Below are 24,160 nucleotides of genomic sequence, written 5' to 3'. Positions count from 1 at the left end.
CATCCCCTTTGTCCCCAAATGAGGAAGAAGAGGGAGGTGACGAAGTGAAACGCGGTTTCTCCCCGTGAGCTCCTGTCCTGGGGAACGGGAACGGGACGGGTAAAGGCTGCCCGGAGCCTCCTCTGCCCTCCCGGGAGCTCCGGGCGCAGCTCGGGGTCCCTCGCTGGGATTGTCCCCACTCACTGGGCCACTCCTGAAGGTCCTTGCTCCCACAGGGACATGCCCCGGAGTGTCCCCGCACTGCCCGAAGGGGACTTCGGGGGACATCGCCCCTCCTGTGACCGCCCGGGGGTCGCGGGGAGTCCGGTGCTGCCCCGGCGAGCGGCCCCGGAGCGACACCGGGGACACGGAGGTGGCACCGAGGACAGCGGTGTGACACTCACGGCCCCCGAGTTGGATTTATAGAGACCCTAATTAACAGCTGATGAGTGGGCGTGGTTTCAGCTCATTAGCATGAGGTGCGATAGCAGGAGTAGCTCTAAGCTCATTTGCAGCACCGGGTGAGGCCTCAGGCGTAGATTTGGGTTCCTAATTAGCAGAAGATGATTTATTGGGGTGGCTATCAGTTCCTAATTAGCGGAAGATGATTCATTGGGGTGGCTTTCAGTTCCTAATTAGCGGAAGATGATTCATTGGGGTGGCTTTTTTGCACCGGTGCGATTCCTCCCGTGCTACTCAAAAAACCACAGAGGAACATTGGGGTGGAAAATATATTTTTGGGTCCAGACTGGCAGATTTTATCAACGTCAGTAAATTAACTGTCACTCCTGACACGGTGACACTGGGGACAGTGGGGTGGCTCGCCCTCCTGCCTGCTCCAGCCACCCTGCTGCTGTCCCCAGCGGCTCACGGGGCACAGGGACCCGTGCCGTGCCGTGCCGTGCCGTGCTGCCAGCCGGGCAAAGGTCCTGCTGTGACCTCTGTCCCCAGCCCCACCCCGCGCCCGGCCATGGAGCTGTTGGGGGCTCCGAGCCCCCCGTGGTGGCTCCTGCTGCTCCTTCTCCTGCTCCTGCTGCTCTGGGCCACCCGCAGAAACCCCTGGGAGCCCCAAAAATGTCCCACGGACCTGACGGGCAAGACAGTGATTGTCACCGGAGCCAACAGCGGTGAGCAGGGAGGGGTGGTGGGGACGTGCGTGGGTGAGGGGTGGCCCACGGGGGACATGGGTGTCCCTTTGCCAGCCTCCAGTCCCTGCTTTGGGGCTGCAGAAGAAGCGGGTGGCCGGTCCCTGGGCACCCACAGAGCTCCTGGTGCTCCCTGCTCACCTCCCGAGGCTGTCTCAGCCCTGTTAGTGACTGTCACACAAGGCCACCACAGCCGCTGTGTCACACCAGGGATGGCATCACTGATCATCTCAGGGATGGCACCACTTCCAAGCGTTTGGTTGGGGATGTTGAGACCCCCAGGCTGGCATTGGGATGTCCACATATGCCCAGGGACAGAGTGAGCCCACAAATGTTGGGTTCCATCCCCTCCCCTGTGCCCATTTTTCCCCGCTGGGTGGTTTTGGGTGTGGCAGGGGCTTCCCAAACCCTGGGGCACAGACCCCAAAGGACCCCTCCTTGTCGGAATCTGTGGGATTGATGATTCTGAGATTGTAGAAAGTCTCTGTCTCTCTGCCCCGTTGCCAAAGAAGAAGCCATAATTGGTCTGTGCTGGTTTCAAGGTTGTTTATTCTGTTTATCTCTAACATGTTCTGCTGCCCTGCCGCAGCTCTGTCCTGCAGGGCAGCGTGTGGGGCTCTGCCCTCAGTGGGATGTTACAAACATTAAATACCACAAACTACCTGTGCTGGATTTACAATAACGTGCCAATATCTGTCACCTACGTTGGACAGTGTGTCCCCAGCCTAAACCAACAGAAAAATGCCAACACCACAGTGAAACATGGAGGGCATGAAGAAGGAGAAAAAGGACAAGGCACACCCAATTTCCTCCATCTTGTCCCCTCTGAACCCCTAATCTAGAATCCTAAAATTTTACTTCTGCACCCGTGGCACACTTAATTATTATTCTTATCAAACACTCAAAGCTTGTGATTCATCCTGTAAGATTGAAAACTCTTTTCCATGGACAGAGATCACAGCCAGTGTCTCTGGGGGCTCTGTCCAGGGGGGTTCCTGACCCCTGCCAGGGTCCCAGGGCAGCCAGAGGGAAGCTCTGGGTTCCCACACCTCCTCACCAGAGGGACCCGGTTGGGATCATCCCCTCACCCTTCGTGTCCCACAGGCATCGGTAAGTGCGTGGCCATGGACCTGGCACGCCGCAACGCCCGCACCATCCTGGCGTGCCGGAGCCGGGAGCGGGGCCAGGAGGCCGTGGAGGAGATCCGGGCGGTCACCGGGAACCGGGCGGTGCTGCTGAGGCTGCTGGACACCGGCTCCTTGGCCTCGGTGCGCGCCTTCGCCGGCGCCGTGCTGCGTGAGGAGCCACGCCTGGACGTGTTGGTGAACAACGCCGGCGTCACCGGTATGTGCCAGGCAAACCCCCACGGGGGTCCAGCACCGTGTGCCCACGCCCCATGGCACTGCCCACCTTCATTTCAGGGCTGCCCTTTGCCATCACGTCGGAGGGATTGGAGCAAACCTTCGCCACCAACTACTTAGGGCCGTTCCTGCTCACCAATCTGCTCCTGGGTGAGTGTAGGGGTTGGGGGTTTTAGGGGAGCTCTGGGGGGCTCCTCCTGCTCACCCCCTGCTTGGCACAGACCTCCTGAAGGCCTCGGCGCCCGCTCGAGTGGTCAACGTGTCGTCGTTCCGGCACAGCGCGGGCACGGCCGACAGCGGGTACCTGACGGGGCAGCGGTGCCCAGGCGGGCACGCCGCCGCCTACAACAGCACAAAGCTGATGAACGTGCTCTTCACCGCCGAGCTGGCACGGCGCCTGCAGGGCACAGGTGGGTGCTGGGCCGTGCCAGGCTCACCCGTGCCATGTGGCACCTTGGGGACATCCCCTGTCCCAATTCCCTGCGCTCCTGTGACAGATTTCGGGGGCTGCTGGCAGAGCTGGGGGGTCTGAGATGGGTTAGAGACTCGCTGGGCTGAGGTCAGGCTGGGGGCTGCTCCTGCTGCTCCCCGAGGGATTTGGGGACCCAGGGGTGACGGTGTGGCCTGGCAGGGGTGACAGCCAACGCAGTGAGCCCCGGCGTAGTGAGCACCAGCATCATGCGCCACTTCGGCTGGGCCATGCGGGCGCTCTTCGCCCTCCTCCGCCCCTTCATGAAGGTGAGCAGGGTGGGTCCTGCCCATCCTGGGGGGCAGCGGGGTGGGTGGGGGGTGCCAGACCCCTCCTCAACCCCGTTTCCCCGCAGTCGGCCGAGCAGGGCGCTGCCAGCAGCATTTTCTGCGCCGTCTCGGAGGAAGCCGCGGGCATCACCGGGAAATACTTCGACAGCAGCTGCCGGTTGGCACTGCCCTCGTTGGCCGCCCGCGACGCCGCGCTGGCACGGAAACTCTGGGAGGCATCAGAACGCCTGACGGGGCTCACGGAGCAGAACTGAGCCACCCACTGGGATGTCACCCCTCAGGGCGGCGACGGGGACACCACGCTGCCACCCGTACCCGCCCCGTGCCGCCGAGGGGATGGCACAGCGCCGGGCAGGTGTGACGGTGATGATTTTATTAAAAACCCCATTGCTACTCCCAGGTGATGTCCAGCTCCAGGCGCTGCTTCCTCACGGCCTGCAGGAACCCGTCGTAGTCGCGCCGGTGGATGTCGGGGCAGCGGGACAGGTCCAGGCGTTGCAGGGGCCCGTCGGAGCCCAGCAGCTGCCACACGGTGCCAGGGGACACGCGGCTCTGGGCCAGCACCAGCTCCTGCAGCTCCTGCAGCCCCGCCAGCGCCGGCTCCAGCACCGAGTCCAGCGGGAAGGGCACGGCCAGCAGGCGCAGGCTCTGCAGCCGTGGGGCTTGGCACAGCAGCGATGCCAGCGTGGAGCTGAGCACCGGCCTGTGAGCGGCTGGCACGGGGCTGGTCAGGCTCAGCGAGAAGCTCTGGAGACGGGGCATCCCCCGTGGCAGTAGGTCGGTGGCCCAGCGTGGCGGCTCCTCCTCGGGGGGCTCGTCATGGGGGTCTGGTGGCACTTCCAGCTCGGCGCTGAAGCTCTGCAGGCTGGAGCAGCTGGTGAGAAGGGCGGGCAGTGACAGCGGGTCCTGGCAGATGAAGCCATGCAGGGTCAGGGCACGCAGGCGGCTGCCCAGACCTTGTGCCAGGGGCAGCAGCTCTGCCAGCGCCCGGCCGTGCCGCCCGGAGCAGCCCAGTGTCAGGCGGGACAGGCACTTCCATCCCGGCAGCTCCCGGAGCGCCGAGGGGTTGGGATTGTCCCCCAGCCACATGCTGAGCTCCTCAGCTTGGGGACACACAGCGTGGACAGCGCTCAGGGCGTCCTCCTCCACCTCCTCCAGCTGCCTCAGTGCCAACATCAGCGGGGTTTCCTCTGCTGAATCCCCCCGGCTCCGTGCCAGCTCCTCCAGCGAGGGGAAACCCTCTGAGTCCTCGGTGCCACCCAACCGCCCCGAGCGCAGCAGCCGCAGCGCGTCGGGCACGGCGCCGTGTGCCAGCACCTCCAGGCGTGGCAGGGCCAGCAGCAGGAAGGCCACGGCTGTCACCGCGTCCCCCTCCAGCTCACGGGCCAGCAGGACACGGAGCGCAGGACAGCCGGGGCGCCGTTCCACGGGGTCGTAGCCCAGGTGGCGCAGAGCGCGCGGTGTCACCTTCTTGCAGCCGGACACGTCGAGCTCCCGCAGGCGGTGGCAGCAGGAGCCCACGGCTGACAGCACCTGGATGTTGGTCTGGGTGTGGGCCAGCCCCAGGCGGCTCAGGCGGGGCAGACCCTCGGCCAGGTCCACCAGCACGGCCGGGGAGAGCCGCCCGCAGCCGCTCAGCTCCAGCACGCTCAGGCCCTGCAGGAGCACGGGGAGACCTCTCGCTGGTGCCACCCTCACCCCCTGCCCCATAGAGGGTGGGCAGGCCCTGTCTGCTCCCCCCGTGCCAGCCCCTCGGCCCACGGATGGTGGTACCCACAGCTGACCCACTGATGGTGGGCATCCCCTGCCCCATGGGTGGTGAGCACCCACCCCAAGCTCTATCCCCCCTGCCCTATGGAAGGTTGGCATCCCCAGCCCCACAAAGGATGGGCTCCCATCTCCTTAAAGGGTGGTCCCACCAGCCCAACTCCCCCTGCCCCACTGCCCTGCTCCCTCAGAGTGCTGTCACCCCCTGCCCCACTCTCCCACCCCCCATGCCCTGTGCCCACCTGGCAGCGCAGCACGATGAGGTGCCCCAGGGCGTTGTTGGCCAGGGCGGGGCAGGGCTGCAGGCTGAGCTGCTGCAGGTGTGGCAGCAGCAGCAGATGCAGCGCTGCCCGCGACAGCCGCCGGCTCCTCCCCAGCAGCTGCAGCAGCTCCTGCACCAGCCCGCAGGCTGGGGGGAAACTGGGGGTCAGCACAGAGGGACCCCCCTGTGTCCCCCCAATGGGGTCCCGTGGTCTGAGCTGCCCCCCAGAGCTCACCCAGGTCGTTGAAGGGCCCCACGAGGAAGCGGAACTCGTACTCGTCCAGGTAGTTGTCACTGTAGTCCTTGGCCCAGAGGCTCTGCATGTGCTGGGCCAGGTTCTGCAGGCACAGCGCGGTCAGCGTGGGCACTGCTGGCCGCCGGGGCATCCCTGCACAGGGACAGGGACAGGGACAGGGACAGGACAGTCAGGGACAGCCACCGTGAGCACTGTGCCACCAGGACATCGCAGGGACAGCCACCGTGGGCACTGCCGGCCGCCGGGGCATCCCTGCACAGGGACAGGGACAGGGACAGGACAGTCAGGGACAGCCGGCGTGTGCCACCAGGATATCCCTGGGACAGTCACCATGGGCTCTGTGCCACCAGGACATCCCTGGGACAGGGACAGGGACACTCAGGGACAATCACCATGGGCACTGTGCCACCAGGACATCCCTGGGACAGGGACAGGGACAGTCAGGGACAGCCAGTGTGTGCCACCGGGACATCCCTGGGACAGTCAGGGACAGCCACCATGGGCACTGTGCCACCAGGACATCCTAGGGACAGCCACCATGGGCACTGTGCCACCAGGACATCCCAGGGACAGGGACAGGGACACTCAGGGACAGCCCTGGGACACTCAGGGACAGCCACCGTGGGCCACCAGGACATCCCAGGGACACTCAGGGACAGTCACCATGGGCTCTGTGCCACCAGGACATCCCTGGGACACTCACGGACAGGGACACTCAGGGACAGCCACCGTGTGCCACCAGGACAGGGACAGGGACAGTCACTGTGGGCACTGTGCCACCAGGACATCCCAGGGACAGGGACAGCCATCGTGGGCATTGCCTCCTCCCGGGGCATCCCTGGGACAGGGACACTCAGGGACAGCCACCGTGTGCCACCAGGATGTCCCAGGGACACTTAGGGACAGCCAGCGTGGGCACTGTGCCACCAGGACATCCCTGGCACAGGGACAGGACAGTCAGGGACAGCCAGCGTGTGCCACCAGGACATCCCAGGGACAGCCACCATGGGCACTGTGCCACCAGAACATCCCAGGGACAGTCACCATGGGCACTGTGCAACCAGGACATCCCTAGGACAGGGACAGGGACAGCCACCATGGGTTCTGTGCCACCAGGACATCCCAGGGACAGTCAGGGACAGTCACCATGGGCACTGTTCCACCAGGACATCCCTGGGACACTCAGGGACAGGACGAGGCACTGCCACCCCTCACAGCCCGACCTCATTTTGGGGTCACTTGCCCCAAACTGCCTCGGAAACCGCCCGGTTCCGGTTCCACTCCGTTCCCGGTGGGAATAAACCCGGGAATTATCCCGGGAATAAACTGGAAACAGGTACCGAGGCTCAGCCCCCGGAAATGGGGAAAAAACACGGGGAAAATGAGGGAAAAAAAACTGAGAAATGGGGAAAAATCCTGGGAAATGGGGAAAGAACCGTGGGAAATGGGGAAAAAAAATCCGGGAAATGGGGAAAAAAATGGGAAATGGGGAAGGAACCCTGGGAAAATGGGGAAAAGAACCTGGGAAAATGGGGAAAAAACCCAGGAAATTGGGGAAAAACCTTGGGAAACGGGGAAAGGACTGTTGGAAATGGGGAAAGAACCCTGAGAAATGGGGAAAAATACCCAGGAAATGTGGAAAGAACCTTGGGAAATGGGGAAAAAACCACTGAGAAATGGCAAAAAACTCCAGGAAATGGGGAAAAAAAACTGAGAAATGGCAAAAAACTCCAGGAAATGGGGAAAAATCCTGGGAAAATGGGAAAAGATCCTGGGAAAATGGGGAAAAGCCCTGAGAAATGGGGAAAGAACTCTGGGAAATGGGGAAAAAATGGGAAATGGGGAAAAAATGGGAAATGGGGAAAAAAATGGGAAAATGGGAAAAGACCCTGGGAAAATGGGGAAAAGTCCTGGGAAATGGGGAAAATACTCTGAAAAGTGGGGGAAAAAAATGGGAAATGAGGAAAGAGCACTGGGAAATGGGAAAAGACCTGAGAAATGGGTGAAGAACCCTGGGAAATGGGGAAAAACCCCGGGAAATGGGGGAAAAAAATGGGAAATGGGGAAAGAACCTGAGAAATGGGAAAAGAACCCCGGGAAATGGGGAAAACCCCGGGAAATGGGGAAAAGACCCTGGAAAATGGGGAAAAAACTCAGGGAAATGGGAAAGGGCTCCGGGAAATGGGGAAAAAACTCAGAGAAATGGAGAAGGGCCCCAGGAAATGGGGAAAGAACTGTGGAAAATGGGGGGAAAAACCTGGAAAATGGTAAAAGAACCCCAGGAAATGGGGAGAACCCCGGGAAATGGGGAAAGACACTGGGAAATGGGGAAGAAAATGGGAAAATGGGAAAAGACCCTGGGAAATGGGGAAAGAACCCTGGGAAATGGAGAAAATACTCTGAAAAGTGGGAAAAAATGTGAAATGAGGAAAGAACACTGGGAAATGGGAAAAAACCTGAGAAATGGGTGAAGAACCCTAGGAAATGGGGAAAAACCCCAGGAAATGGGGAAAAAAAATGGGAAATGGGGAAAAAACCTGAGAAATGGGAAAAGAACCCCGGGAAATGGGGAAAACCCCGGGAAATGGGGAAAATCCCCGGGAAAATGGGAAAAGACCCTGGGAAATGGGGAAAAAACTCAGGAAATGGGGAAAAAACTCATGGAAATGGGGAAAAAAAACACTAAACAGGGAATGGGGACAAAAGCCTGGGAAATGGGGACAAAAGCCTGGGAAATGGTAAAAGAATCTTGGGAAATGGGAAAAGAGCCTCAGGTACTGGAAAAGGACCCCCTGGGATGGGAGGAGACCCCCGGGAATTGGGAAATCCCTGTGGGAAGCAGCTCAGGCACAGAGCGGAGGGAACGAGAGAGCTCCGGGACACGGTGAGTCACCGGGGCAGGGCCCTGTGCCACTGTCACCTGTGCCACTGTCACCTCTGACACTGTCACCTGTGCCACTGTCACCTGTGCCACTGTCACCTCTGCCACTGCCACCGTCACCCAGGCATGGCCTGCCCTGCGGGACACTGGGGTGGGACATGGGATGGGACAGGGGAATGGGACATTGGGATGGGACATTGGGATGGGATAATGGGATAAGAAAATGGGATGGGAAATGGGGATGGGACATTGGGGATGGGACAATAGGATGGGACACGGGGATGGGACAATGGGAATGGGACACCGGGATGGGACATTGAGGATGGGACACAGGGATGGGACAATGGGATGGGAAAAGGGGATGGGACATTGGGATGGGATATGGAATGGGACATTGAAATGGGACACGGGGGTGGGACACTGGAATGGGACAATGGGATAAGACAATGGGATAAGACAATGGGATGGGAAACGGGGATGGGACACGGGGTGGGACACCGGGATAGGACAGGGGAATGAGATATTGGGACATTAGGATGGGACATTGGGATGGGACACGGGGATGGGACAGGGATAGGACACTGGGATGGGATAATGGGATGGGACATCAAGAAGGGACATCAGGATGGGACATTAAGAAGGAACACCGGGATGAGACTTTGGAATAGGACACCAGGAATAAGACACAGTGATGGGACACTGGGATGGGACACGGGGATGGGACCGGATCACGGGGGATCAGCCCAAATTCTTCCTCCGAACCCTCCTCTCTCTCCCCCATCCCTCCTCTACCCAAACCCCCAAAAACCCCATCCCCCAACCGAAACCCCCCAAATATTCCCACGGCAACACCTCCTGCCACCACCCCCTTACTGTGGGCGAGCTCACCGTCCCGATTGATCCCGTCCCGTCGCTTTGCTTCCTCCTTCTTCTCCTTTTCCTCCTCATCCTCCTCCCCGAGCCTGGCCCCGCCATAACTCGCCCCGCCCTTTCGCTGGCTTCACTTCGCTCACTGCGCATGCGCGACAGCGCACGTGAAGACCCTTCCGCCCTTACTCTCCCCATGCGGGCTGCCCCGCGCCGTGCCTGACGCCCAGCGCGGCCGTACGGCCGCGCTGGGCGTCAGGCACGGCGCGGGGCAGCCCGCCTTGGGGGCTTCGTTACCGGGCGGGATCGACGGTACCGGGAGCGGCCGGGCCTGAGGTACCGGGAGAGGCCTGAGGGGACCGGGGGATCCCGGAGGGTGTTTGAGATGTTTGGGATGGGGGGAGAGGTGGATTTGAGGCGGGGGAGAGAGGGGGAGTTGCGGCGATGGGGGTTTGTGAGGGTGTGAGTGGTTTGTGAGGGAATCCGTGAGGGGATTTGGGGTGGGGGGGGGTTCTGAGGGGGTTTTTAAGGGGATGTGTGAGGGGGTTTTTAGGGGGTTCGAGGAGATTTAGGGGTGTGTGAGGCGTTTGAGGGGGTATTTAGGATTTTTTGGGGGTATTTAGGGATTTTGGGGGATGTTGGGGGGTATTTAGTTTTTTTTTAGTGGTATTTAGGGATTTTGGGGGGTGTTTGGGGGGGTATTTAGGATTTTTTGGGGGGTATTTAGGGATTTTGGGGGGTATTTGGGGATATTTAGGGTTTCTTTGGGGGTATTTAGGGATTTTGGGGGATGTTTGGGGGTATTTAGGGTTTCTTTGGGGGTATTTAGGGGTGTTTTGGGGGCATTTAGGGCTGTTTGGGGGGTATTTAGGGATATATTGGGGATATTTAGGGCTGTTTGAAGGCATTTAGGGATGTTTAGGGGTTATTTAGGGGTTTTTGGAGGGAATTTAGGGGTGTTTGAATGCATTTAGAGGTATTTGAGGAGATTTTGGGGTTGTGGGAGGGTTTGTAGGGATGTTTTGGGGGTATTTAGGGGAATTTGGGGAGTATTTAGGGATTTTGGAGGGCATTCTGTGCTGTTTTGGGGGCATATAGGGGATGTTTGAGGATATTTTGGGGTTGAGGGAGGGTCTGTAGAGGTGTTTAGCGGGGATTTAGGGATATTTTGGGGCTATTTAGGGATGTTTGGAGGGTATTTAGGGTTTTTTGGAGGGCATTTAGGGTTTTTTGAATGCATTTAGTGATATTTGAGGGCATTGTGGGGTTGTGGGAGGGTTTGTAGGGCTGTTTTGGGGGGCATTTAGGGATATTTAGGGGTGTTTGGGAGTATTTAGGGGTGTTTGAATGCATTTAGAGGTATTTGAGGAGATTTTGGGGTTGTGGGAGTGTCTGTGGGGTGTTTAGCAGGGATTTAGGGATATTTTGGGGGACATTTAGGCTGTTTGAGGGGCACTTAGGGTTGTGTGTGGGGTATTTAGGGGCGTTTGGGGGGGATTTAGGGCAGTTTGGGGATGTTTAGGGGGCATTTAGGGGATGTTTGAGGATTTTTTGGGGTTGTGGGAGGGTTTGTAGGGGTGTTTTGGGGGTATTTAGGGATGTTTGGGGAGGATTTTGGGGGTTTTAGGGGCATTTCAGGGTTTTGGGGGGATTTAGGGTTGTTTGGGGTCTGTGTGGGGTCAGTGATGGGATGAGGGCGGTGCTTTGCCCTCGGGATTTTGGGATTTTGGGAAGTTTTGATGGAGACAGGGTGGGAATACCTCAGCCCTGGTGGTGGAGGGGAGGTAATTAATACCCTGGCTAATTAGGGAGAGCTCATTAAGACTGGCAGGAATGGATATTCCTACTCCTGACTCTAGGAAATATCGGGATTTTCCCGCTGGGAATTGACCCGCCCTCATTAGCATGACATGAATAATTAATGAATGATTAATGAATGATTAATTAAGATATGAAATGCAGGCAGAGTTTACCTGTGTGAGGTGTGTTGCTGCCATCACTGACTCCAAACTGCTCAGGGAATTCCAGAATTCCCAAATTTCCATCAGGAGGGACCTTCCAGGGCTGTTCCACTGCAGAATTTTTGGGTTTTCCTGTTGATTTTTCCAAAATCCGCGTTTAAATTGTGAATTTCTGCAATTTCTGCCTCCTCTGCTGCCTGTTCGTGACCTCGGAATTTCTTTCCTTTCTCCCTCCATTCCCAAACTTTGGGAATAAACACAAGGATTCAATGATTTTGATATATTTAAAGGGGAAAATGAAGATTTTAAAATAGATTTCAGGGAGCTTTGGATGCTGAGGTTATCCCAGGCCGGTTCTGATTCTCCAGAGGCTCAAATCCCACCCAAAAAGTGCTGAATTCAAATTTTGGGTGGATTTTCACAGCCATTCCTGAGTTTTCCAGAGGAAAATTCCTAAGGAATGAAAAACGAGGGAGGGGTGGTGAGGCTGGCAGGGATGTGGGAACTGCTCAATTGGGTTATTTTTTGTTGTTGTTTTTTGTTTTTTTGAGGGATTGTGTTGGATTTTTTTTGAAGGAATTGAGGTTTTTTTGGAGAGATTGGGGTTTGGTTTTTTTTGAAGGAATTGGAGTTTTTTTTTTAAGGAATTGGGTTTTTTTTTTGAGGAATTGGGGTTTATTTTTGAAGGAATTTGGGTTTTTTTGGGGGAGGAATTGGGTTTTTTTTTTTTTTTTTTGAGGGATTGGGGGTTTTTTTGAGAATTTGGGTTTTTTTTGAGGGATTTAAAAAAAAATTTTTGAGGGATTGGTTTTTTTTGTAGGGATTGGGGTTTTTTTGAGGGAATAAGATTTTGATGGATTGGGATTTTTTTGAGGGATTGGGGTTTTTTGGAGGGATTGTTTTTTTTTTTCTGGAGGGATTGGGGTTTTTTTTTGGAGGGATTTTTAAAAATTTTTTTTGGAGGGATTGAGTTTTTTGGAAGGATTGGGGTTTTTTTTTAAGAGATTATGTTTTTTTTTTTGAGGAACTGAGGGTTTTTTTAAGGAATTGGGTTTTTTTTCTAGAGGGATTTGGATTTTCTTTTTTGAAGGAATTTAAAAAAATTTTTTTTGAACGATTGGGGTTTTTTTTTGGCGGGATTGGGTTTTTTTTTGAGGGAATGGGGTTTTTTTATAGAGGAATTGGGTTTTTTTGGAGGGATCGGGGTTTTAATGGATTGGGTTTTTTTGAAGGAATGAGATTTTGATGGATTGGGGTTTTTTTTTAGGGAGTGGAGTTATTTTTTTTGTAGGGAATGGAGTTTTTTTGACTGAATGGCATTTTTTTGAGGGAATGTTTGTGGGGTTTTTTGAGGGATTGAGTTTTTTTGGAGTGATTGGGGTTTTGAGGGATTGGGGTTTTTTTGGAGGGAATGAGATTTTCATGGATTGGGGTTTTTTTTGTAAGGAATGGATTGTTATTTGGGGGTTTTTTTTGTTTTTTTTTTTTGAGGGATTGGAGTTTTGATGGATTGGGTCTTTTGGGAGGGAATGAGATTTTGATGGACTGGGTTATTTTTTGATGGAATGCATTTTTTTTGGAGGGATTGGGTTTTTTTGGACTGAATGGGGTTTTTGGAAGGGATTAGATTTTTTTTGAGGGATTGGGTTTTTTTGGAGGGATTGGGTTTTTTTGGAGTGAATGGGGTTTTTGGGAGGGATTAGATTTTTTTTGAGGGATTGGGGTTTTGAGTGATTGGGGTTTTTTTGGAGGAAATGAGATTTTGATGGACTGGGGTTTTTGGGAGGGAATCAGGTGTTGATGGACCGGGAGTTTTTTGATCATTGGGGTTTTTTTGATCACTGGATTTTTTTGATCATTGGGGTTTTTTTGATCATTGGGGTTTTTTTGATCATTGGGGGTTTTTTTTATGCATTGGGGTTTTGATGGGTCGGAGTTTATGGATGATGGAATGATTTCCAGCCTGGATATTCCCCCCTGCTCCATGCCCTCATCCACCAATTCTTTATGGGAATTCCATAAAGAATGATGGAATAAAGTTAAAATCCGGGAATTACTCAGAGAACCTTTGGGAGAGTTCAGAAATCCAGAGATTTCTGCAAAGTCCTGAGCTCTTCTATCTCTCCCAAAAATCAGCTTTTCCCGGGAATCCTTCACTCACCTCCCGCTGCATCCTCGGCGTGTCCGGGACTTGCTGCGGCTCCGGAGCGGCGATCCCAGGGCGGAAAGGACCGGGAATGCGGCGGGATGATCCCGAAGGGTCGGCAGGGAAGGAAGGAGGGAGGGAGGGAAGGAGGGAGGCGGCTGCGGGGGCTGCGGTGCCGCGGTGCTGCCGAGCAGGGCGCAGGCTCCAGCGCCGGGTCCTAGCGCCGCACCTGGAATGAAATCCCGAGGGGAAAAGAGCGAAATCCCACCGGGACAGACCTCGTGGTTCTCCACGGGAGGGTGGAACCGCCAGGGAGAAGGGATAGGGTGAGAAGGGATGGCCTTAAATTGTGCCATCAAACCACAGTCCATCAAAATCTCATTCCCTTCAAAAAAAAACCCCAATCCCTCCCAAAAATCCCAGTCCATCAAAATCTCATTCCCTCCAAAAAAACCCCAATCCCTCCCAAAAACCCCAATCCCTCCCAAAAACCCCAATCCCTCCCAAAAACCCCAGTCCATCCAAATTTCATTCCCTCCAAAAAAAACCCCAATCCCTCAAAACTCCAATCCCTCCAAAAAAAAACCCCAATCCCTCAAAAAAAATGCATTCCCTAAAAGAAAAAACCCCAGTCCATCAAAACTCCAATCCCTCCAAAAAAACCCCAAAAAAACCCAATCCTTCAAAAAGAACTCCTAACTCTACAAAAAAAAATGCATTCCCTCAAAAAAAAACCAAAAAAACCCTCCAGTCCATCAAAATCTCATTCCCTCCAAAAACCCCAATCCCTCAAAACACCAATCCCTCCAAAAGAACCCAAATCCCTCCAAAAAAAATGCATTTCCTCAAAAAAACACAAGTCCATCAAAATCTTATTCCCTCTAAAAAAACCCCAGTCCCTCCCAAAAACCCCAGTCTATCAAAATCTCATTCCCTCCAAAAAAAACCCCAATCCCTCAAAACTCCAATCCCTCCAAAAAACCCAATCCCTCCAAAAAAAAACCAAAACCAAAAACAAACAGTCCATCAAAATCTCATTCCCTCCAAAAAAAACCCCAGTCCCTCCCAAAAAACCCCAGTCCATCAAAACTCCAGTCCCTCCAAAAAAACCCCAAATCCTTCAAAACTCCAATCCCTCCAAAAAAAAACCACCCCAATCCCTCCAAAAAAATGCATTCCCTCTACAAAAAAACCCAATCCATTAAAATCTCATTCCGTCCAAAAAAAAAACCAAAAAAAAAACCCCGAGTCCCTCCCAAAAACCCCAGTCCATCAAAATCTCATTCCCTCCAAAAAAAACCCCAATCCCTCAAAACTCCAATCCCTCAAAAAAAAACCACAAAACATTCCCTCCAAAAAAATGCATTCCCTCTACAAAAAAACCCAATCCATTAAAATCTCAATCCCTCCAAAACAACACCAGTCCCTCCCAAAAACCCCAGTCCCTCCAAAAAAACCCCCAATCCATCCAAAAAAACCCCAAACCCTCCCAAAAAAATGCATTCCCTCTACAAAAAAACCCAATCCATTAAAACCTCATTCCCTCCAAAAAAAAAAAAAAACCAAAAACAAACCCCGAGTCCCTCCCAAAAACCCAGTCCATCAAAATCTCATTCCCTCCAAAAAAACCCCAACCCCTCAAAACTCCAAGCCCTCCAAAAAAAAAAAAACCCAAACCCTCCAAAAAAAAATGCATTCCCTCACAAAAAAACAACTCCAGTCCATCAAAATCTCATTCCCTCCAAAAAAAAACCCAATCACTCAAAACTCCAATCCCTCCAAAAGAACCCAAATCCCTCCAAAAAAATGCATTTCCTCAAAAAAAAAAACTAACAAAAAAAAAAAAAAAAACAAAACCCGGTCCATCAAAATCTCATTCCCTCCAAAAAACCCCAATGCCTCAAAACTCCAATCCCTCCAAAAGATCCCAAATCACTCCAAAAAAATGCATTTCCTCAAAAAAAAAAAGAACAGCCCAGTCCATCAAAATCTCATTCCCTCCAAAAACCCCAATCTCTCAAAACTCCAAACCCTCCAAAAAACTCAATCCCTCCAAAAAAATGCATTCCCTCAAAAAAAAAAAACCAAAACCAAACAGTCCATCAAAATCTCATTCCCTCTAAAGAAAAACCCCAATCCCTCCCAAAAACCCCAGTCCATCAAAATCTCATTCCCTCCAAAAAAAATCCCCATTCCTCCCAAAAACTGAGTCCATCAAAATCTCATTCCCTCCAAAAAAACCCCAATCCCTCAAAACTCCAATCCCTCCAAAAGAACCCAAATCCCTCCAAAAAAATGCATTTCCTCAAAAAAATAAAGAACAACCCAGCCCATCCAAATCTCATTCCCTCTAAAAAAAACCCCAATCCCTCCCAAAAACCCCAATCCATCAAAAGCTCAATCCCTCCAAAAAAAAACCCTGATCCCTCAAAACTCCAAACCCTCCAAAAAACCCAATCTCTCCAAAAAAATGCATTCCCTCAAAAAAAAAAACCAAAAAAAATCCCCCAGTCCATCCAAATCTCATTCCCTCCAAAAAAAACCCCAATCCCTCCAAAAAAAAAAAAAAAAAAAAAAAACAACCCAAACCAAATCCCTCAGAAAAAATTCATTCCCTCAAAAAAAACCCAAAAAACCAAAAAAAAACCCCAAAACCCCCAGTCCATCAAAATCTCATTCCCTCCAAAAAAACCCCAATCGGGTTCGGGTTGGATGTTGGGAAAATTCCTTTGGTGGAATTCCAGCCCTCCTCCAGCCCCGTGGATGTGGCACTTGGGGACATCCTTGGCACTGCAGGGGGAGTGGTTGGACTGGATGGTCTGGGAGGGGTTTTCAGCCTGAAGCACTCTGAAATTCCATGGGAATTGCTGGGAGATCCCATGGGTGACACCGTGTCCCCCCGGCTGGGTGACCTCGGTTTGGGTGGGGGGTGTCCCCAGTTTGGCACTGCAGAGGGACTGGGGACAAGGGACAGAGGGACAGGACACAGGGAATGGCTCCCAGTGGGAAAGGGGAGATTGGGCTGGGATCTTGGCAAGGAATTCCTGGCTGAATGGAATTCCCAGATTTGCTGTGGCTGCCCCTGGGAATGTCCAAAGCTGGTTGGATCCACCTGGGATAGTGGGAATTGTCCCTGTCCATGGATGGGGTGGGAATGGGATGGGATTTAAGGTCCCATTCCAGGATTCTGAAGCCCCTCTGGAGACAGGCTGGGAGAGCTGGGAATGTTCCCCTGGAGAAGGGAAAATTCCAGGGAATGCTCAGAGTCCCTGGAGGAGCTCCAGGAGAGCTGGAGAGGGACTGGGGACAAGGGACAGAGGGACAGGAGCCAGGGAATGGCTCCCACTGGGAAAGGGGAGCTTGGGCTGGGATTTCCTGCCTGGAATGGAATTCCCAGAGAATCCCTGGATCCCTGGGAATGTCCAAGGTCAGGCTGGACTTTGGGGTTGGATCCACCTGGGATGGTGGGAGGTGTCCCTGAACTGGAATGGGGTTGATGAGATGGGATGGGATTTAAGGTTCCTCCAACCCGAACCCAAATGATTCTGGAACTCTTTTGCTCTGGGAATGTTCCCCTGGAGAAGGGAAAATTCCAGGGAATGCTCGGAGTCCCTGAAGGGGCTCCAGGAGAGTTGGAGAGGGACTGGGGACAAGGGACAGAGGGACAGGAGCCAGGGAATGGCTCCCACTGGGAAAGGGGAGCTTGGGCTGGGATTTCCTGCCTGGAATGGAATTCCCAGAGAATCCCTGGATCCCTGGGAATGTCCAAGGCCAGGCTGGACATTGGGGCTGGCTCCACCTGGAACAGTGGGAGGTGTCCCTGCCATGGCAGGGGTGGCACTGGATGGGCTTTGAGGTCACTTCCAACCCATTCCATGACTCCAGGATTCCGATTCCCATCCCCAGGGGGACTTTTGGGGTGCCCTGGGAGTGCTCAGGGCTTGGAGAGGAATCAAAAAAGCCTTAAACTCACTCTGGATTTATTTTGACTCATTAAAGACCAAACCTTAATTGGAAATTTAGGATTTCTCTCCTGAACTGGCACTGGGAATCCCTGGGAGTGGCAATGGTGGCACTGGGAATCTCTGGAGCTCTGTGCCAGTCCCATCCCTGCTCAGAGCTTTAATCAGATTTTGGGTGTGTTTCCCTGGAAAAGTGTTTGGAAGCCCCATGAAGGTTTATTTCTCCTGGGGATTTTTTCCTCCTGACATGGCAGTGCCTGAGTTTGGGGGAAAATTGGATTTTTTCCTCTTTGTACAGAGAAATTTGAGCTCCAAATCCACAGGTTGTGACAAGGGTGGAGCAGCCAAGCTTTAATTACCAAAATTTCCCATATCCCCTTAACTCAGGCACTCATAACGCTCCTGTCCCACCTCAGCTTCTTGTTGAAGCTCAGGATCCTCATGGCTCTTTCCCAGCTCAGGATTTTCCAGGATTTTCATTTTCATTTTCATCCCATATCCAAGCAGTAAATAATGCAGGAGATGGTGAGCGGTGCCTGTGATTTTGTTGTGTAGAGAAATGGGATATCAGTGATTCAAAAAGGCTTTTCCAACTTAATTCTATCCTGTAATTCCATCATTTTCAGCACAGGTTTCCTAGAAAAGCTGTGGCTGCCCCTGGAAAAGTTCCAGGTTGGACAGGGCTTGGAGCAGCCTGGGACAATGGGAGATGTCCCTGCCCATGGCAGGGGTGGCACTGGGTGTCTTTGATATCCCTCCCACCCCAAACCATCCTGTGATTCCATAAAATTGTGTTTGTGTGGAAAAAAATCCCCTTGTGCTTCAGTTTAACGTGGCAAACTCCTCCTGAGGAGGAGCAGGAGCTGCGTGACGTTGATAATTCTCTTTTTAAATTAACGACTGCTCTTCTGCTCCACCTGGGAGCAAAGTCTGCCTGCTGTTTTCCTGGTTTTTGGGGTTGTCCTGCTGGAAGAGCAGTGAGGAATCCCCATAATTCTCACCCTTCCTCCCATCTGAATTCCTGCTGGAATTCCATGGCTGTTTCCCAGTTTTCCTTGCACTTAGAGGAACCTTTTTGAATTTGATTGCCTCTTGGCATTCCAGCCTCTCCTTGGAACACAACCCCACCTTCCAAGTGTTTGGCTCTTATTCTGCTCCTGGGATCATCCAGGATCCCAGAGCAGGATCCTGCAGGGCAGAGGAAGAGCAGAAATCTTATAGAATTTAGGAATTCTAGAAAAAAATCCTTTCCTGTGAGGTGCTGAGCCCTGGCACAGGTGCCCAGGGAAGCTGTGGCTGCCCCTGGATCCCTGGCAGTGCCAGGTTGGAGCAGCCTGGGATGGTGAAAGCTGTCCCTGCACATGGCAGGAGGTGGAATTATTTGGATTTAAGATTTCTTCCCGCCTAAACCATCCCATGGGTCTATAAATAATAGGTGACACAGGTGATATTCGCTCCCAGATTCTGGCAGGGAAGCAAGGCGAGCTTCCCAAAGGAGGTTTTTCCTTCTATGGATAAAATAATTCAGATTTTCTACTTATTCTAAACCGGTTTAGAATCTGAGGCTGAGGGGAAGGAGCTCGTCCTCTTTGTACCTTTTTGGAGAATTTTATGTGAGTTTTGTGTGTGTGAAGTTTCCTTTAAACCAGCATGGAGAAGGGAAGCAGATACCTGAGGTGACTCTGGTTGAGTTCCTGATGATCCCAGTGAGAAATTCCCAATTTCCAGCTGATTTTTTTTATGTTGTTTATCCCAGCTGAGCATTGTCAAAACTCCTTCCCTGAGGAGCATCCCCAAGGCTTTTGGAGCTCCAGGATTGTCCTGGGCAGGGGTGGGGAATTAAATCCCTGATCCTGTGGGTGGCTTCCGATATTTTGGGATTTGGGGTTGGGAATCGGGAACAGTGCCCAGAAGAGGGGCGAGGGCGTGAATTTGGGATCTGTCAGCTCAGCCAGGAACAATGGGACACAATGTCACCTGTCACAGCCGGGAGCAGGACAATTAGCGATCATTCCCTAATTAACCCTTCGGGCTCCATCCCCCCGCGGATTTAGGACAAGCCGCGCACTCCAGGGCGTTGTTTTTCCTTAAAATTCTCCACGAAGGCACAAAGCAAGTGGGACAAGCTTTGTGCTGGGGTGACGGCGGGTGGGATTTGGGGTGTCCCTGCCCGGTGGCCATCCCGGGGCGAGCAGGATGAGGCCGGGAGCAGCCCGGTGCCTCCTCCCGCGGGGAGAGCTTTAGGACCCAGCGAGCCGCCGGCGCCGTGACAAGTCTGGAGCGGCACTGGCGCAGAGTGGCTCCATCGGCAGCGCTGGAATTCTCCGTATCCCTCCCTCGGAGCATCCTCGCCCAGGAAAGGGCTTTTCCTCCCTCTCTGGTGGGGGACACACGGGGATGCTGGGATCGGCCGGGATGCTGGGAAGCGCCGCGGGATGCTGCCGGCCGTGAGAGCTGCAAATCGGGAATCTCACAGCATGGCCCAGGGCAGGAGGCACGCGTCCGGCCGGGTAAGGGGGAAGGAGAAGGGCTGACTCAACAGCTCCCGGCTCCTATCGCGACAGATCGCGACGCTGTCGCAGCCAGAACAGCCGGATTTGGTAGGGGATGCTCGATTGTGCTGCCGCGTCCCTGGAATGTGCTCACAATGCTGGGAGGGGAGATGGATGCTGGCTTGGCCACGGCCGGAGTTACCTGCCCGTGTAGGTGATCACCCCACGTCGTTACTGTGATTAATTAATTAATTAAACCTCCGCTCCGCCGCTCCGGCTCAGCCTTGCCGGGAGCTGCCGAGCACAAAGATCCCGGCGTGTTTTGCTGCCTGCTGCGGGCTCCCCTCCCTCCCTGTTCCCTTCCGCGGGCCTGGCAAGCGCTTCCAGGTTTTTCCGTATTGCAGCTGCCCCCCCCGGCCCCGGGCCAGGCTTTTCCCGGGAGTTTCTGTCCCTGTCGCTGTGTCCCCGTGTGGCCACCGCGGTGACATTGTGTCCCAGAGCCCGCTGGGCACCGCCAGCGCCTTTGGGCCTGGCTGTGCCAACTTGGCAGCGGCGCCAGGATGGAGCTGGGGAGGGCAGAGCCTTCCCCCCATCTCCACGGGACCCCCAGACCCTCCGTGGGCACCGTGGGATCCTCCGGGCCTGGAGCCGGTGGGATTTGGGCTGTGGCCGAAGGGATTTGGCTGTGGAGGGAAAACTTCCCAGCCTGGAGCATTTTTTGCCCGCCCCAGCAGATCCCAGTGTGTGTCCATATGGGTTTTTGGGGGCTGGAGTGCCATGCCTGCCCCCCAAACCTCCCTGTTTTCCATGGGGGAACACAAGGAAGGGGTGAGGTTCCAACCTGAGTCCTGACAGCTTTGTCACAGCAACTTGGGGGGCTCCAAGGGGATGGGGGTTCAGGGAAGGAGCCAAACGCTGGCTCCAAGGGCTGATGGAGGAGATGTGGCAGGACTGGGAGTCCTGGGGGTCCCAGGGATGCTGGGGGGGTCCCAGGACAGCCCTGTGAGTGGATTATCCCTGTTTGGCTCACATGGATTTTGGAATGGGCACTGCAGAGACCACGGCTGTGCTGGCCCTTCCTGGGGCTGGAGCCACTGGCCACCCTGGCCATGTCCCTTCTGGGTTTTGGGGACACTGCTCCCGGTGTCCAGAGCCACCCACACCCTCCCAGTTTGGCAGCCTGGAATCCAGTGCCACCGTGGCATCATCCCAGTGCCACATCCTGGTGTCACCCAGGGCAGCACCCTCCGTGCCAGGCTGTCCTGGCAGCAGCACCAGCCTTAAACCTGGAATTCTCCCGAGTCTTTCCCTCTTCCAGCTTCGTGGAATTTGGAATTTGGCAGAGTTGGCTGCTCGGGATTCTCCTGAAACTTTTGATCTGAGCTTTGAGTGGCAGTTTGAGGCTTCACCTGCATGGGGGAGGCGCTCCTGGAGGAACACTGAATATTCCAGGGCTGAGCAGAACGCTGGAGCCCTCAGCTCTGCATGGAGCACAGGGGTGACCCAAAGCACTGGGAATTCATCCCATTTTCAGTGCCTTGCCACCAGGACCTTCACATAGCAGAGCAGACAGTCTGTGGGTGTCTTATCACGCTTCAAAAAGGGGGAAAAATGGGAAAATGCTGGATTTCAGAGCGGTGCCAGGTGGGAAGTCGTGGGGAGCAGTCCCTGGTGGTGGTGGCAGCACAGCCACACGCTTGTCCCTCAGCTGGTGTCCCTGGATGGGAGCTCTGGGATGTGGGACAGGCTCCTCCTGGGCTGCTGGCTGCTCCAGAGGTTCAGCATTCCTGGTTGTCCCATTCCCACCTGTGCCCTGCTCCGATCTCCTCAGCTGTCCCCCACTGCCCTCACTGTCAATGCCTGCATTTCTCATTTCCTGGGATTTAGGAGCTTATTCCCCTTCCAGCCCGAGGGTGACAGGGCTGTCACTGCGAGTGGCCTCAGCCCTTGTGGCTTCCCACATTTCTGCTCCTCATTCTCTTCCTTTGCTGTCCAAACCCCCATTCCCAGGACTTGGGGTATCCCAAACGTGTTCCTCTGGGATCCATGAGGAGCTGGCCTGGGAAGCTGAAGGAATTCTGGGCCCCAGTGATGACCGTCCCCATGTTTGTCCCTCAGGGATTGTCACCACGGCCAGGAGGTGTGACCACAGGTGTGTCCATCTCTCCTGGGATGGCCCCTGGGAATGCCCATCCCACCTGCTTCCAGCTGGGACAGTTCTTCCTCTTGTAAAATCCTGATTAATCTTGGTTTGAATCCTCACGGGAATTCCAGTTGGGGGTTTCTCCTTTGGATTGGAGCTTCCAGGTGTCTCACAGACCAGTTTCTGATGGATTGGAAACAGAAGAGACCCAATCTTGGGCCTGAGGGGTGGCATGGGGTAGGAAGGATTTATTCTGGGCTGCGAAAGACTCGGGAAAAATTTCTGTGAAATCAGTTCTGGTTGGAAAATATCCATCAGGGACAGGCTGGGAGAGCTGGGAATGTTCCCCTGGAGAAGGGAAAAATCCAGGGAATGCTCAGAGTCCCTGAAGGGGCTCCAGGAGAGCTGGAGAGGGACTGGGGACAAGGGACAGAGGGACAGGACACAGGGAATGACCAGAGGTACCCCAGGGCTTGGAATGTGTCACATCCAAGGGATCTTACCTGGCTGCAGGTGCCAAATGGACACCAGGAGGGATAAAAACTCCTGCTCCAGGAACCTTCCCCTGTCCTGGGAATTTGGGGTTTTCCTTTGGGCTCTGCTCTCATTTTCCAAGCACCTGGGCCATGATTTTCCAGGTGCTCACAGGATGTTGCTGCCAGAACTTTGGGAGATGTTTGGGTCTGGAGCATCAATTTTTTCCTTTGAGGTGTTTGGTTTCTTTGTTGTTTGATGGCTTTTGGGTCTTAATATAAGATTATTTTGTGACCTTTGATTTGTGCCAGTTGTGTTTGGATGAGACCTGGAATTGAGGCTTGTGGGAAAACCCACATCCCTGCTTTTAGTCACAAAACCCCAAACTCGGTGGCTTCACTCTGCATGTGATTAATCTGTTTTTCTCAGGCTGATTGCAGAGCAGGAGGTGTTGGGGGTGGATCCCAACAAATTTCCCTGGGATTTCAATAATCCTGAGGGTCTCCAGTAGCCACGGGGTTCCTCACATCCATCACCTCATTGATGAGCTGGATAACCTCACCTGAACCCAGGGGCATCCCGGGATGTCACACCTGGAGTGTCCTGGTGCCTGCTGGAACAGAAATACGGATTTAATGTTTATGCTGTGGGATCATGGAATTGTTGAGGTTTTAAATCCCTCCAGGGGTGGGGACTCCATTCCTTCCCAGGAAAATTTTGAGGAATTTTCCCAATATTTAATCTAAACCTCCCCTGCCACAATCTGAGCCTTTTTCCTCTCTCGTGGATCATGCCAATCCCACCTGGAAAGCTGCTGGACTTTCCCACCAACATTCCAAGGTGGGATAGCCCGAGTCCAGGCACGGGGGAGTGCCAGGAACAGCAGGGAGGCCACCATGAAGGGGTGGCACAATAACCTCTGTCTGCTCCTGGGCAGGAAAACCATGGGAATGCCGCAAAAATGGGAAAAAATGGAGCACAAGTTGGTTAAGGCTGAACGACAGTGCTGCTCTTGTGGTTTTTTTCCCCCTCCAAGGCTTATAAAAATGTTGTAAAAGGGGATAAATCAGCTTTGTGAGTGACTGTGCCACGCTTTGTGTCTCTTATTGGGGAGCAGAAGGAATTACCCAAAATAAAAATTGCTGGAGGAGGCGAGCGGGGCGGGAGGGAGAGGAACCATCCCGATATCCACCCTGGTGTCCAGGCCACCTTCCTGAGCCTCTCTTTCTCCTGTTTCCAGGCCTCCAGCACGGGCAGGATGAGCTCTGAGGGCGGCAGCAAGCCCCTCAAGGTGGGCTCCCGCGTGGAGGTCATCGGCAAGGGCCACCGCGGCACCGTGGCCTACGTGGGGGCCACCCTCTTCGCCACCGGCAAATGGGTGGGGGTCATCCTGGACGAGGCCAAGGGCAAGAACGACGGCACGGTGCAGGGCAGGAGGTACTTCACCTGCGAGGAGAACCACGGCATCTTCGTCAGGCAGTCCCAGGTGGGTGGCATCCCGGCATCCTCGGCACCCTCAGCACCTCAGGGTCGTGGTTTGGTTGTTAAATACAGCAAAACAACCCTGGGGGTTTTGGGATTCTCCATCTCACTCAGGCTCCAAAGCCAGGTGGGATCTCACCCGCCAGGTTCCGTGGTGAATTCCCAGTTGTTCCGTTCTGCTGCCCTGGATTTACCACCTGCGGCAGATGGAGTTTGGGATTGA

General features: G+C 54.1%; 3 protein-coding genes across 11 annotated transcripts in view; 2 read left to right on the top strand and 1 right to left on the bottom strand.

Annotated features, from left to right (window-relative positions):
* The first annotated feature begins 219 nt into the window (after positions 1–219).
* On the top strand, positions 220–3,643 carry LOC115494811 (retinol dehydrogenase 12-like). The gene is made up of 7 exons (XM_072927799.1): positions 220–370; positions 735–1,106; positions 2,229–2,468; positions 2,546–2,635; positions 2,707–2,895; positions 3,117–3,223; positions 3,310–3,643. Exons 1-7 carry the CDS (start codon positions 220–222, stop codon positions 3,496–3,498), a joined length of 1,338 nt encoding a protein of 445 aa, XP_072783900.1. The 3' UTR covers positions 3,499–3,643.
* LOC115494850 (uncharacterized) lies at positions 3,601–13,599 on the bottom strand. The gene is made up of 5 exons (XM_041715588.2): positions 13,400–13,599; positions 11,251–11,370; positions 5,509–5,661; positions 5,254–5,420; positions 3,601–4,900 (listed from the first exon to the last, which is right to left on the bottom strand). Exons 3-5 carry the CDS (start codon positions 5,657–5,659, stop codon positions 3,635–3,637), a joined length of 1,584 nt encoding a protein of 527 aa, XP_041571522.2. The 5' UTR covers positions 5,660–5,661; positions 11,251–11,370; positions 13,400–13,599; the 3' UTR covers positions 3,601–3,634.
* DCTN1 (dynactin subunit 1) overlaps positions 9,531–24,160 on the top strand; it is a 54,932-nt gene continuing 40,302 nt past the window's right edge. For 4 of the 9 annotated variants that reach the window (XM_030270445.4, XM_030270444.4, XM_030270443.4 and 1 more), the window contains exons 1-2: positions 19,581–19,856; positions 23,696–23,941. In XM_030270445.4, coding sequence (XP_030126305.4) covers positions 19,782–19,856; positions 23,696–23,941 — 321 coding nt within the window. In that variant the 5' untranslated portion in view covers positions 19,581–19,781. Of the gene's footprint in view, positions 9,614–13,169; positions 13,499–19,580; positions 19,857–23,695; positions 23,942–24,160 lie in introns of those variants that run through there. The other 5 variants (XM_072927850.1, XM_041715585.2, XM_030270447.4 and 2 more) reach the window with 3 other exon arrangements.

Source organism: Taeniopygia guttata, chromosome 4 (assembly GCF_048771995.1).
Source record: "Taeniopygia guttata chromosome 4, bTaeGut7.mat, whole genome shotgun sequence".
NCBI lineage: Eukaryota > Metazoa > Chordata > Aves > Passeriformes > Estrildidae > Taeniopygia > Taeniopygia guttata.
The sequence above is the reverse complement of the archived record's forward strand: the minus strand, read 5'-3'. Positions and strand labels throughout refer to the sequence as shown.